Here is a 12,149-nt window from a genome sequence, read left to right as displayed (position 1 = left end):
AAACCCTTCATATACCCAACCAGATGACTTTCAAATGCTGCAGTTGTACCTCAAGCAACTGTTTCACACATGCATGAAAAACTTATCCCTTATAATCTTTCCCTTTTAATCTTAAACCCTCTAGTTTTGGACTCCCCATCCCAGAAAAACAAAACCCTTGGTTATTCACCCTATCCACGTCCCTCATGATTTTATAGATTTCTATAAGGTCATCCTCAGCCTCTGACACTCCAGGGAAAATAACCCCAACCCATTCAGCCTCCCCCTGTAGCTCAAACTCTCATTCTGGTGACATCCTTGTAATTCTTTTCTGAACCCTTTCAAGTTTTACAACATTTTTTCCATAGCAGGAGACCAGAATTGAACACAATATTCCAAAAGTGGCCTAACCAGTGTTCCGCACAGCCGCAAAATTACCTCCCAATTCCTCTGCTCAATTCACTGACCAATAAAACTAAGCATATCAAACACCTTCACTATTCTGTTTACCTGCAACTCCACTTTCAAGGAACAATGAATCCGCACTGCAAGGTGTCTTTGTTCAGCAATACTCCGCAGAGCCTTACCATTAAGTTTATAAGAACTGCCCTGATGTAGCAGCTCACATTTATAATAGCGATTAAACTCCATCTGCCACTCAAGTATGCTATACCATCAATTTTAGTGCCATCTACAAACATACTAACCAGACCTCCCATATTCACATCCAAATTGATACTACGGACAAAAAAGCCATGGACTCAGCACCAATCCTTGGAGCACACTGCTAGTCACAGGCCTCCAGTCTGAAGAGCAACCCTCCACCAACACCTTGGTCTCCTACCTCCGAGCCATATAAAAGTAATGGTAAGTGAAAAAGCAGGTATTAGATCTTAGTAACACACACACACACACACACACTTTTGTACATGTTTATTCAATTCAGCAAAGACATAGCAACTCCTCACCCTTTACCCAAAGTCTCCTTCAGGTTTTTTTTATTCTTTCACAAGATTGCAAGCTAATCCAACAGCTTTTGAAAAATCAAAATAAATTACTTCTCCTGGTTCCACTTTATCTATCCAGTTTATTATTTTGAGGAGGTAATTATAATACATTTGTTAAGAATGATTTCCCTTCAAGTAGCCATGTTGATTCTGTTTGATTTTATCATGCGTTTCTAAATGCTTTATTATAGATTAACATTTTCACACAACAACAGGACGTTAATCTAACTGGCCTATAGTGACCCATTTGTGTTTCTTCTTCCTTTTTTGAATTTAGATGTTTAGACATTGGAAAACTGCCTATCACCACAGGCTCCAAGATTCTTGGAATATTTGAGCCCGTGCACCTACCATCTCAGTAGCTACATTCTTGAAAATCAGAGGACAAAATCCATCAGGTCCAAGGATTTATCAGCTTTTAGCTTTAAGGTTACCCAATTTTTTTTAAAAATGGTGTTTACTACCTCTCTATCTTTGCCAGTGATTAGTTAGTATTTTTGGAATACTATTCTTGTCCTCATCCAAACAAATGCAAATTATTTGTCCAGTCTCATTCCTTAAATAATTTTCCATTCACTTTGGCCTCTCACATCCCTTTTAGTGTTTGTAAAATGCTCTATCTTTTTATATTACTTGTTAGTTTTCCTGGTTTATTTTCTTCATTTTCCTTGGCCGCCTTTACTGCCTTTTAAAACTTTCCAAGTCCTCCGATTTAAAATATAAGCAAAAATTAGTGTTTTTTTATTTAATTCATTCATGGGATGCAAGGTGGCTCACCAGCATTTATTGCCCAAGCCTTGTCCTCGAGAAAGTGGTGGCAAGCTGTCTTCTTGACTCATTGTTGGTCAACCCATGAACAACCTGTCATCAGGGAGAGAATTCCAGGATTTTAATCTTGCAACAGTGAATGCACGATGACATATTTCCAAATCAGGGCTACGAATAGCTTATAGGGGAATTTGCAGGTTGTGGTGGTGATAATGCCATGCGTCCGGTGCCTTTCACTTTCTAGATGAAATTGGTCATGGGTTTGGAATGTGCTGTCTGAGGAACTTTGAATTTCAGCACTGCATCTTGTAGATAGCAGCAATATGTACTACTGAGGGTGGTGGAGGGAGCGGATGTCTTTCCGATCATGAGGACTACTTTGTCCTACACGTCAAGCTTCTTGAGTGTTCTTGAAGCTGCAGCCATCTGCACAAGTGTGAAGTATTCCATCACATTCCTGACATGTGCCAAGTAGATGATGGATAGGCTTTGGGGAGTCAAGAGGAGAGTTTCTTGCCTCTGACCTGCTCTTGTAACCACTGCATTTATGTGGAGACTCCAAAAATGAATGCCATTCAGGGCAGGACTTGTACACTTAATGGTCCTGGGGAGTGCTGCTGAACAAAGAGACCTTGGAGTGCAGGTTCATAGTTCCTTGACAGTGAATGTCATTCAGTGATGGTAATACCATTGAATGTCATGGGCCAGTAGTTTGATTAATTATTATTGGTGATAATCACTAACGTTTGTGTCAGGCAAATGTTATTCACGACTTGTCAGCACAAGCCTGGATATTGTCCAGATCGTGTTGCACTTGAACATGAACTGCTTCAGTGTCCGAGTTGTCACATATGGCGCTGAACATTGGTGCTATCAGCACCAAACATCCCCACTTCTGACCTTATGAAGGGAAGGTCATTGATGAAATAGCGAAGATAGTTGGGCCTAAGACACTATCCAGAGAAACTCCTGCAGACCATTTTGGAACCAACATGACTGACCACCTACCACTGCCATCTTTCTACATTCCAGATATGACTAAGCAGCTTGCCCTTGATACCCATTTATTCCAGTTTTACTAGGGTTCCTTGATAACACACTTTGTTAAGCAGAGTTTTGATGTCAAGAATCACTTCCGGAATTCAGCTCGTTTGTCCACGTTTGAATCAAAGCTGTAATGAGGTCAGGAGCTGAGTGGCCCTGGCCGAATCCAAGATAAGCATCACAGAGCAGGTGCTGCTTGATAGCACTGATGACATCTTCCATCACTTTACAGCTGATTGAGTGCAGAATGACAGGGTAGTAACTGACCAGGTTGAATTAGTCTTCCTTTTTAGGTACAGAACATACCTGTGCAATTTTCCACATTATCAGGTAGATGCCAGTGTTGTAACTAGAAGAGCTTAGCGAAGGGTGCAGCAAGTTCTGGATCAGAATTCTTCAGTACAATTGCCATAATGTTGAGGGACCATTGTCTTCACAGTATCCAGTGCCTCCAACTGTTTGGGGCTGCACAGTGGCTCAGTGGTTAGAACAGCTGTTTCACAGCACCAGGGACCCAGGCTCAATTCCAGCCTTGGGCAACTAGCTGTGTGGAGTTTGCACATTCTGCCAGTGTCTGCGTAGGTTTCCTCCCACAGTCCAAAGATGTGCATTGGCCAAGCTTAACTGCTGTAGTGTTCAGGGATGGAGGTTAGATGCATTAGTCAATGATAAATGTAGAGCAATTGGATATGGGAATGGGTCTGGGTGGGTTACTCTTCGGAGTCTGGACTTATTGGGCCACAATAGCCTGTTTCCACACTGTAGGGATTCTGATTCTTGATATCAAGGATAATGAATTGAATTGGCTGAAGAAGAGTATCACTAACACTGGAGATGCAAAAGAGGCCACAATGGATCATCCACTCAGCACTTCTGGTTAAAGATTGGTGCAAAAGATAAGGCTGAAGTATTCACAGCAATGTGTAGAGAATGGGAGTATTTGCGGAGCATCCTCTTATTGTCATCATTTGTTTAATTGTCCTCCACCATCCACGATTGGATGTGCTAGGATTGCAGTGCTTCTAACTGATCCATTGGTTGTGACATCACTTAGTTCTGTCTATCATTGGATGCTTGCTGTTTAGCACACAAGTAGCCCCGTTTCATGGTTTCACCAGGTTCATCCCTCATTTTTAGGAATACCTAATGCTACTCCTGGCATGCTTTCCTGCATTCTCCTTTGTGCTCGGGCTAATCCCTTGGCCTGATGGGAATGGGAATGGGTTGGGTTCTGTATACCATTGCGCTGTCTGGGACATGGTCATACTCACGGAGTCATTCCTTACAGACAATGTCAGGCTAGCCTTGAGACAGCTCTCCCAATTTTGGCACTAGCCTCCAAATGTTAGTAAGGACGACTTTGGTGGGCCAACAGGGCTGTTTTGTCAGTATCTTCTGGTGCCTCAGTCGATATCAGGTGATCCATCTGGTTTTATTTCATTAAGACTTTGTCGCAATTAGTACAACAGAATGGCTTGCTACGTCATTTCAAAGGGCAACTGAGAGTCATACGTGGTCCAATCCGGATGAGGAAGTCAGATTTCCTTCTCTGAAGGACATAAATGAATCAGATATGGTTTTTCCCAACAAATGATTTCTGGTCAAGAATAGAGATTTTCTTTAATTGAATTCATATTCCACCACTTAGGTGACAAAATTTGAATCCAAGTCCCCAGAACTTTACTTAGGTTAATAGTCTAATAATACCACTAAGCCATCACTTCCCCACTCTTGACTACCTTGATACTAGTTTCTCTCTTTCTAGAGTTTGTCTTCTTAATTAGGATTTACATTTGCTGTGAGCCATGAACTAACTTCTTAAATGTTTTCCCATTGTTCCTCAACATTCTCCTAAACTCCTTTTCCAGTCCACCACAGCCAGCATGGTCCCCATTCTTTTGTAATTGCACTTATTTACAGTTAGCAAAGTTTGTCATTTTCTTATCCTAAATTCAATTATGATATGGTCATTGTTTCTGAGGGGATCTTTTAGACTATTTGTTAAAGTTGCCTCATTGTAGGCTTTCAGATCTAAAATAGCTGATCCCTCTGATTGACAACTGTCTCGAATAATGTATGAATTATTTCTTGTGACCAACTTTTCCAATTTGATTTACCCAATCTACATAAGAATCAAAAGTCACGTACAATGTACTGCCATTTCTACATACATACTCTTATCAAATCATTATTAAATTCATTTTCTATTCTACCAAGCAGCTACTATTGGGGAGTCTATAAACTATTCCCAAAAGCATCATCTTTTCCTATTTTTGCCTCCAAGCATACAGATCCTCTGTCTCTCTCTCTAATCCAAAAGCATTATTTGCGATCATACTTATTCCATCTCACACCAAACTATCTCATTATTCTTTCCTTCCAGCCCATTACTCTTCTGAAAGGTCGCTAACCTTGAATATTTAGTTTCAAGTTTTGAACTCCTTGTAACAATGTCTCCACAATGGCTAGAAGATCATATCCATTAACCTCCATTTGTGCTATTAATTCATTTATATCATTCCAAATACTATGCACATTATAAATCAAGACAACACAGCTTTGTTGAAATTGCTAAGTTCCACTTAGTAAAATCGCGTGCAAAAACGGGGACAACTGTCCCACATACCAGCAAAGCGAGAGTTTAACATTCACTTATTCATTAACAATATTTAAGTTGGTGGATTGGACAACAATCAAGCAGGTTGCTTTGTCCTGATGGGTCTAAGGTTGAATTTTATCGGATCAGCACTCATCCAAGCAAGAAAAAAAAGCATTGTATCACACTGAGCTATTCCTTGTATAGGCTGGGTACAGACAGGAAAGTTAAGCAGTGAATTAAGTACCACAAAAATCCTATCCTGTGACCTATTCTTTAGCCACACGATTTATATGGATGATCCAGTTCAGTTTTTGGTCGGTGTTAACGCTCAGAGATGTTGACAGTGACAATAGTCATGTCATTATACTTCAAAAGGCGTTAGGTAGACCGACTTGCTGGAGATGGTCCTTATCTAGCACAAGTACTATTCGCCAGTCACGTTTTTTTTTTAAAAAAACCTCGGGGCGTAGTCACTGTAACAACATAGAAAAACAAACCAAGTCTGACAAACAGCAATCCCTCAGCAATTTGTAAGTGGAGGGATGGGGGGAGGAGAGGTTTACAGAGTGAAAATCTACACACGTTAAAAGGACAAGCATCAGAAGCTAGAAGCTGCAGCGAAAGAAGTTTGTGTGGGGGAAAAGCAACTTAATACTCTTCCCCCACCGACCGTGACACAAGGCACTCCAGGCTGGGATGGTTTCCAAACCTCCTCGCACCCCCAAACTAGAAAACCAAGCTGCGCCGGAAAAAAAACAAAACAAGCAAACAGACATTTTATGCGCCTTTTGTACAGAAGCACGAAAGGCCCAACGGACGGACAACAAACAACGGCTAGTAAGTACGATTAGCACCACGTTAATGACAAATCCATTCCTTACCGAGGGGGGAAAAGAGGGTTGTCCGAACGAACGGTCAATCTGAAACTTCCCCTTCCCCGGGAAAACAAACTCCCACCGCCGACCAATCGGCGCGCGGCCCTTCAGCCCGAGAGAATTTTAAATTCAACCGCCTTGACGTGCGGGAGATGCCGCGCATGCGCATTAACAGTGCGGGCGGGGAACGCCCGCCCATCCTCATAACGTTTGGTGGGGTGGTAAAAAAAAGTTGCTTCCTTCGGCGGTCTTTTCAACTTCTTGAAGTCGAGAGAGGAAAAAAAAATACTCAATAACTTCTGAGGACGCTATGTTGAGTCCGCCTTGTGGGGAAAAGGAAAACCTAGCAACGGATTCACGGGAGGAAAGTGACGTCAAGGGACTAGGCGGGACTAAGTTTAAATTTTCAGGCGGCGATTTGTCTCCATTCTAAATCTACATATCCCTGTACGTTTTTGCAGAAATATTCTAGCGGTAGGCGGACGGCAGTAATGAGTAAAGGTAATGTGTGTTTTATTGACGTGGAGGACTGTGAAACATTATGGGGCATAGGTAATGGTCGCGACGGTGAGCCAGTCAATGCTACCTTAGAGACAAAAAAAACTGCAGATGCTGGTATCTAAGGTAGGGAGGCTGGAAGAACACAGCAAGCCAGGCAGCATCAGGAGGTGGAAAAGTCCACGCCCTAGAGAATAAGTTTTTATAAATGGCAGATCAGAGCTTCCGAGGGACACTAATGATTGCAAGTAAAAGATTACTTTTTTTAAAAAAGTGCTGGGTGGTCATTGAATATGATGCTGGTGGAGATTTAGTGTGTGTGAGCATAATGTTTGTCAGTGTTGGGGTTTTAGTGACCACTGAGTATAGGTCATGGTGGGGCATTACTGACTAGTTTAGATTAGATTAGATTCCCTACAGTGTGGAAACAGGCCCTTCAGCCCAACAGGTCCACATCGACCCTCCAAAGAGTAACCCACCCAGACCCATTTCCCTCTGAGAGGAGAAAGTGAGGACTGCAGATGCTGGAGATCAGAGCTGAAAATATGTTGCTGGAAAAGCGCAGCAGGTCAGGCAGCATCCAAGGAGCAGGAGAATTGATGTTTCGGACGTGAGCCCTTCTTCAGGGCCCTTCTGCTTTTCCAGCAACATTTTCAGCCCATTTCCCTCTGACTAATGCACCTAACCTATGGGCAATTTAGCATAGCCAATTCACCTGACTTGCACATCTTTGGACTGTGGGAGGAAACCAGAGCAACCGGAGGAAACCCACGCAGACAAGGGGAGAATGTGCAAACTCCACACAGACAGTTGCCTAAAGCTGGCATCGAACCTGGGACCCTGGTGTTGTGAGGTAGCAGTGCTAACCACTGAGCCACCGTGCTGCCCCAGAGGTAGCTTTGTGTGAGAATATTTAATGAGTAGATCTTTTCTGATCGACTTGTTCAGAGTTTTCTTTTCAATGTGCCACCAGACCCCCTGTACAGCATTAATGAGTAAGTATCTCACCCATTCTTTGGTATAACTTAACGTAGAAATTGAAAGTAAACATCCCAAATGGCCCCGAGCATAGTTTAGACCAGATTATCGCCAATTTAATAAAAAAAGGTGCCAACCAGACTTCCTCTTTTCTTTTTAAAGAAAAGAGACATACCCAAGCAACACTATTATTTGTACACAGTAAATTGTTCACCTTAAGTTAATTTGTCCACAAAGTGTCTTGCTTTCTCCGACATGTCAAAGAGATGTATAGATCCATTCAAGGTGATACGAAACACCGTCAGATACCTCAAAGAGTACTCGATCCCAAGCTCCTTCAGTCTTTTCTTGGTGCCATCATAGGATTTTCTTTTCTGGATTACTGCTGCTGCGAAGTCCTGGAAGAACGTGATCTTTGAGCCCTTGTAAACTTGGGCCTTTGGATCCTTCCCCTGGATTCTGGAAGCTTCCACGATTCTCTTATCATCTCAATAGTGATGAAGCTGCACCAAGATAGGACGAGGACACTGGTCCAGACCTGACCTCCGTGCCGTGAACCAGTGAGCTCTCTCAATCTTCAAGCTTCCCATTCCAGCCTCCAAGTTAAGGGATTTCAGCAACCAGTCCTCAATAAATTCCACTGGTCGCTCACCTTCCTTACCCTCCAACAGACCAACAATCCAAAAATTTTTTTTTTCTCGTGCCCTTGTTCTTGAGGTCATCAACCTGCTCCTGCCCCACCGAACTCATCTCTGCATACCTCGACACGGTCCTGACCCCCTTAGTCCGAGAACTCCCCACCTACGTTCGGGACACCACCCATGCCCTCCACCTCCTCCATGATTTTCGCTTCCCCGGTCCCCAATGCCTTATCTTCACCATGGACATCCAGTCCCTGTACACCTCCATCCCCCATTACGAAGGACTCAAAGCCCTCCGCTTCTTCCTTTCCCGCCATGCCAACCAGTACCCTTCCACTGACACCCTCCTTCGACTGACTGAACTGGTCCTCACCCTAAACAACTTCTCTTTCCAATCCTCCCACTTCCTCCAAACGAAAGGAGTAGCCATGGGCACACGCATGGGCTCCAGCTATGCCTGCCTCTTCGTAGGATATGTGGAACAGTCCATCTTCCGCAACTTACACTGGCCCCACCCCCCACCTTTTCCTCCGCTACATCGATGACTGTATCGGCGCCGCCTCGTGCTCCCACGAGGAGGTTGAACAGTTCATCCACTTCACCAACACCTTCCACCCCAACCTCAAATTCACTTGTACAGTCTCAGATTCCTCCCTCCCCTTCCTCGACCTTTCTATTTCTATCTCAGGCGACCGAATCAACACGGACATCTACTACAAACCGACCGACTCCCACGGCTACCTGGACTACACCTCCTCCCACCCTGCCCCCTGTAAAAACGCCATCCCATTCTCCCAATTCCTTCGTCTCCGCCGCATCTGCTCCCAGGAGGACCAGTTCCAAAAATGTACAACCCAGATGGCCTCCTTCTTCAAGGACCGCAATTTCCCCCCCGACGTGGTCGACGATGCCCTCCACTGCATCTCTTCCACTTCCTGCTCCTCTGCCCTTGAGCCCCGCCCCTCCAACCGTCACCAGGACAGAACCCCACTGGTCCTCACCTACCACCCCACCAATCTCCATGTACAGCGTATCATCCGCCGTCATTTCCGCCACCTCCAAACGGACCCCACCACCAAGGATATGTTTCCCTCCCCTCCCCTATCAGCGTTCTGTAAAGACTACTCCCTCTGTGACTCCCTCGTCAGATCCACACCCCCCACCAATCCAACCTCCACTCCCGGCACCTTCCCCTGCAACCGCAGGAGGTGCAAGACCTGCGCCCACACCTCCCCCCTCACCTCCCTCCAAGGCCCCAAAGGAAACTTCCATATCCGCCACAAATTCACCTGCACCTCCACACATCATCTATTGCATTCGCTGCACCCGATGTGGCCTCCTCTATATTGGGGAGACTGGCCGCCTACTTGCGGAGCGTTTCAGAGAACACCTCTGGGACACCCGGACCAACCAACCCAACCACCCTGTGGCTCAACACTTCAATCCCCCTCCCACTCCACCAAGGATATGCAGGTCTTTGGACTCCTCCATCGCCAGACCACAACAACACGACGGTTGGAGGAAGAACGCCTCATCTTCCACCTAGGAACCCTCCAACTACAGGGGATGAACTCGGATTTCACCAGTTTCCTCATTTCCCCTCCCCCCACCTTGTCTCAATCAAATCCATCGAACATCTTCTTCCTGACCTCTCCGCCCCCACCCCAGTCTGACCTATCACCCTCACCTTGACCTCTTTCCACCTATCGCATTTCCAATGCCCCTCCCCTAAGTCTCTCCTTCCTACCTTTTATCTTAGCCTTCTGGACACACTTTCCTCATTCCTGAAGAAGGGCTTATGCCCGAAACGTCGATTCTCCTGTTCCCTGGATGCTGCCTGACCTGCTGCGCTGTTCCAGCAACACATTTTCAGCAAATTATGGGCCTACATTTCCAGGGCCTGGATCCTATCCTTGGAGGAATCGGTATCAGCTTCCACCACTGTGACTCTGCATTCTTCCTCATCTGTCCTTTTCTCGAGGTCTCCCAGCTGCTTGTTCATGCATCTGCAGCATGATGGAGATCAGGGCCAGCTTCTCCTCTATCTGCTTACCCGACATCTGGCGAGATTTTGCGAGCTCCATTACCAGGACTGGTAGGAAATCGAGCCTGAGGATCCTCCAAGATTGGGCCGCGGGCCTGGCCTTGGATGTGCCTGCTCCCTCCTTCAGCATCCCTGGATGGCGAAAACTGAGGTAAGTTGTTCTTTAACAGTTTCCTGGGACTCCATGGCCTCTCCAGAGTCCTAGGATATTGCGTGATCCAGATAGGGTGGGTTAGGACTTCATCCCGCTTGCAATGTGACACGGAGATCTGCAGCATGATCTTTCTACATCGCAATTCTTGGATCCCCTCCCCCACTGCCCATTTTAATTTGTTGCCACTCCCTTTCCAACATGACCATTCTTAGCTTCTTCCATTGCCACAATGAATCAGACCACAAATTGGAGGAACAATACCTCCTCATCTTCCACCTGGGCAGGCTACAGCCTGAAGGGCTCAACATCGAGTTCTCTAATTTCAAATAAACTCCCTTCCCAGCCCCTTGCCCTCCCTTCTATTCATCTCATCGACCTTTCTTTCCACCCACCAACCAATTTCATTCCTCCCATCGATCAAACGGTCATACCTCCTACCTGTGTTCATGTATCCCTACCTCTGCAAAACCACTGCCCCACCCCCACCCCCACCTCCAAATCTGCAGCTCCCCTTACACCTGAAACATTGAGTTCTCCAACTCCTGATGATGCTTGACTTGCTGTTCTTCCAGCTTTCTGCTTGTGTCCCTTGGATTCCAGCATCGGCAGTATTTTTTTGTCTCCGTAAGAAGATGTGAGCTGTGGAGGTGCAACTGGTTACAGGTGTAACAGCTACAATGAAAGATTTAAGTTCTGAGGAAGAGTCACCGGACGCGTAACATTAACTCTGATTTCTCTCCTCAGATGCTGCCAGATCTGCTGAGCTTTTCCAACAACTTTGTTTTTGTTTGTGATGGAAGAGTTAGGGATTGACAAGTGGTTTACTTGTCTTGTAGGTTGCCAGCATAAAAAGATACAATCAAATTTTAATGGAAGATTTAATGATCTGTGTATTATGGAGAGTCATGAAAGGGGTATTAGTTAGAAGTGGTAATGTCCTTAGCTCTGATCGAGGAGATTTGGGTTCAAGCCCCACCTGCTCCAGAGGTTTGTAATAACATCTGAACAGGGTGATCAGAAAATAAGGTGTATTAGTTGAAGGGTTTTTGTAATGCTGTGGTAATGTTCATACCTCTGGGTAAGAAGATGTAGGTTCGAGTCTAATCTGGTTCAGAGGTGTGTCATAGAGTCATGGAGATGTACTGCGTGGAAACAGATCCTTCGGTCCAACTTGTCTTTGCCAACCAGTTGTCCGAACCTAATCTAGTCCCATTTGTCAGCACTTGGCCCATATCCCTCTAAACCTTTCCTATTCATAGACCCATTCAGTTGCCTTTTAAATGCTGTAATTGTACCAGCCTCCACCACTTCCTCTGACATCTCATTCTAAACATGCACCACTCTCCGCATTAAAATGTTGCTCTTTAGGTCTCTTGTATCTTGCGGAGAAAGTGAGGTCTGCAGATGCTGGAGATCAGAGCTGAAAATGTGTTGCTGGAAAAGCGCAGCAGGTCAGGCAGCATCCAGGAAGAAGGGCTTATGCCCGAAACGTTGATTCTCCTGTTCCCTGGATGCTGCTTGACCTGCGCTTTTCCAGCAACACATTTTCAGCTCTTGTATCT

The 12,149-nt window shown here is 45.1% G+C and overlaps 2 protein-coding genes across 6 annotated transcripts in view; one reads left to right on the top strand and one right to left on the bottom strand.

The window, feature by feature from the left end:
* knl1 (kinetochore scaffold 1) overlaps positions 1-6,406 on the bottom strand; it is a 114,828-nt gene extending 108,422 nt beyond the window's left edge. For 2 of the 3 annotated variants that reach the window (XM_043698237.2, XM_043698238.2), the window contains exon 1: positions 6,279-6,406. The gene's annotated coding sequence lies outside the window, so the exon portion shown is untranslated. Of the gene's footprint in view, positions 1-1,763; positions 1,848-6,278 lie in introns of all 3 variants that reach the window. The other variant, XM_087990141.1, reaches the window with a different exon arrangement.
* knstrn (kinetochore localized astrin (SPAG5) binding protein) overlaps positions 5,953-12,149 on the top strand; it is a 30,814-nt gene continuing 24,617 nt past the window's right edge. Inside the window, exon 1 of one of the 3 annotated variants that reach the window (XM_043698242.2) lies at positions 5,953-6,234. In XM_043698242.2, the coding sequence (XP_043554177.1) occupies positions 6,177-6,234 (58 nt within the window). In that variant the 5' untranslated portion in view covers positions 5,953-6,176. Of the gene's footprint in view, positions 6,235-6,580; positions 6,774-12,149 lie in introns of those variants that run through there. The other 2 variants (XM_043698244.2, XM_043698243.2) reach the window with 2 other exon arrangements.

This window comes from Chiloscyllium plagiosum, unplaced genomic scaffold, assembly GCF_037043375.1.
Source record: "Chiloscyllium plagiosum isolate Xiang-an unplaced genomic scaffold, Cpla_swu_hap1 HiC_scaffold_8, whole genome shotgun sequence".
Lineage (NCBI taxonomy): Eukaryota > Metazoa > Chordata > Chondrichthyes > Orectolobiformes > Hemiscylliidae > Chiloscyllium > Chiloscyllium plagiosum.
This window is presented reverse-complemented; position numbering and strand designations above follow the sequence as displayed.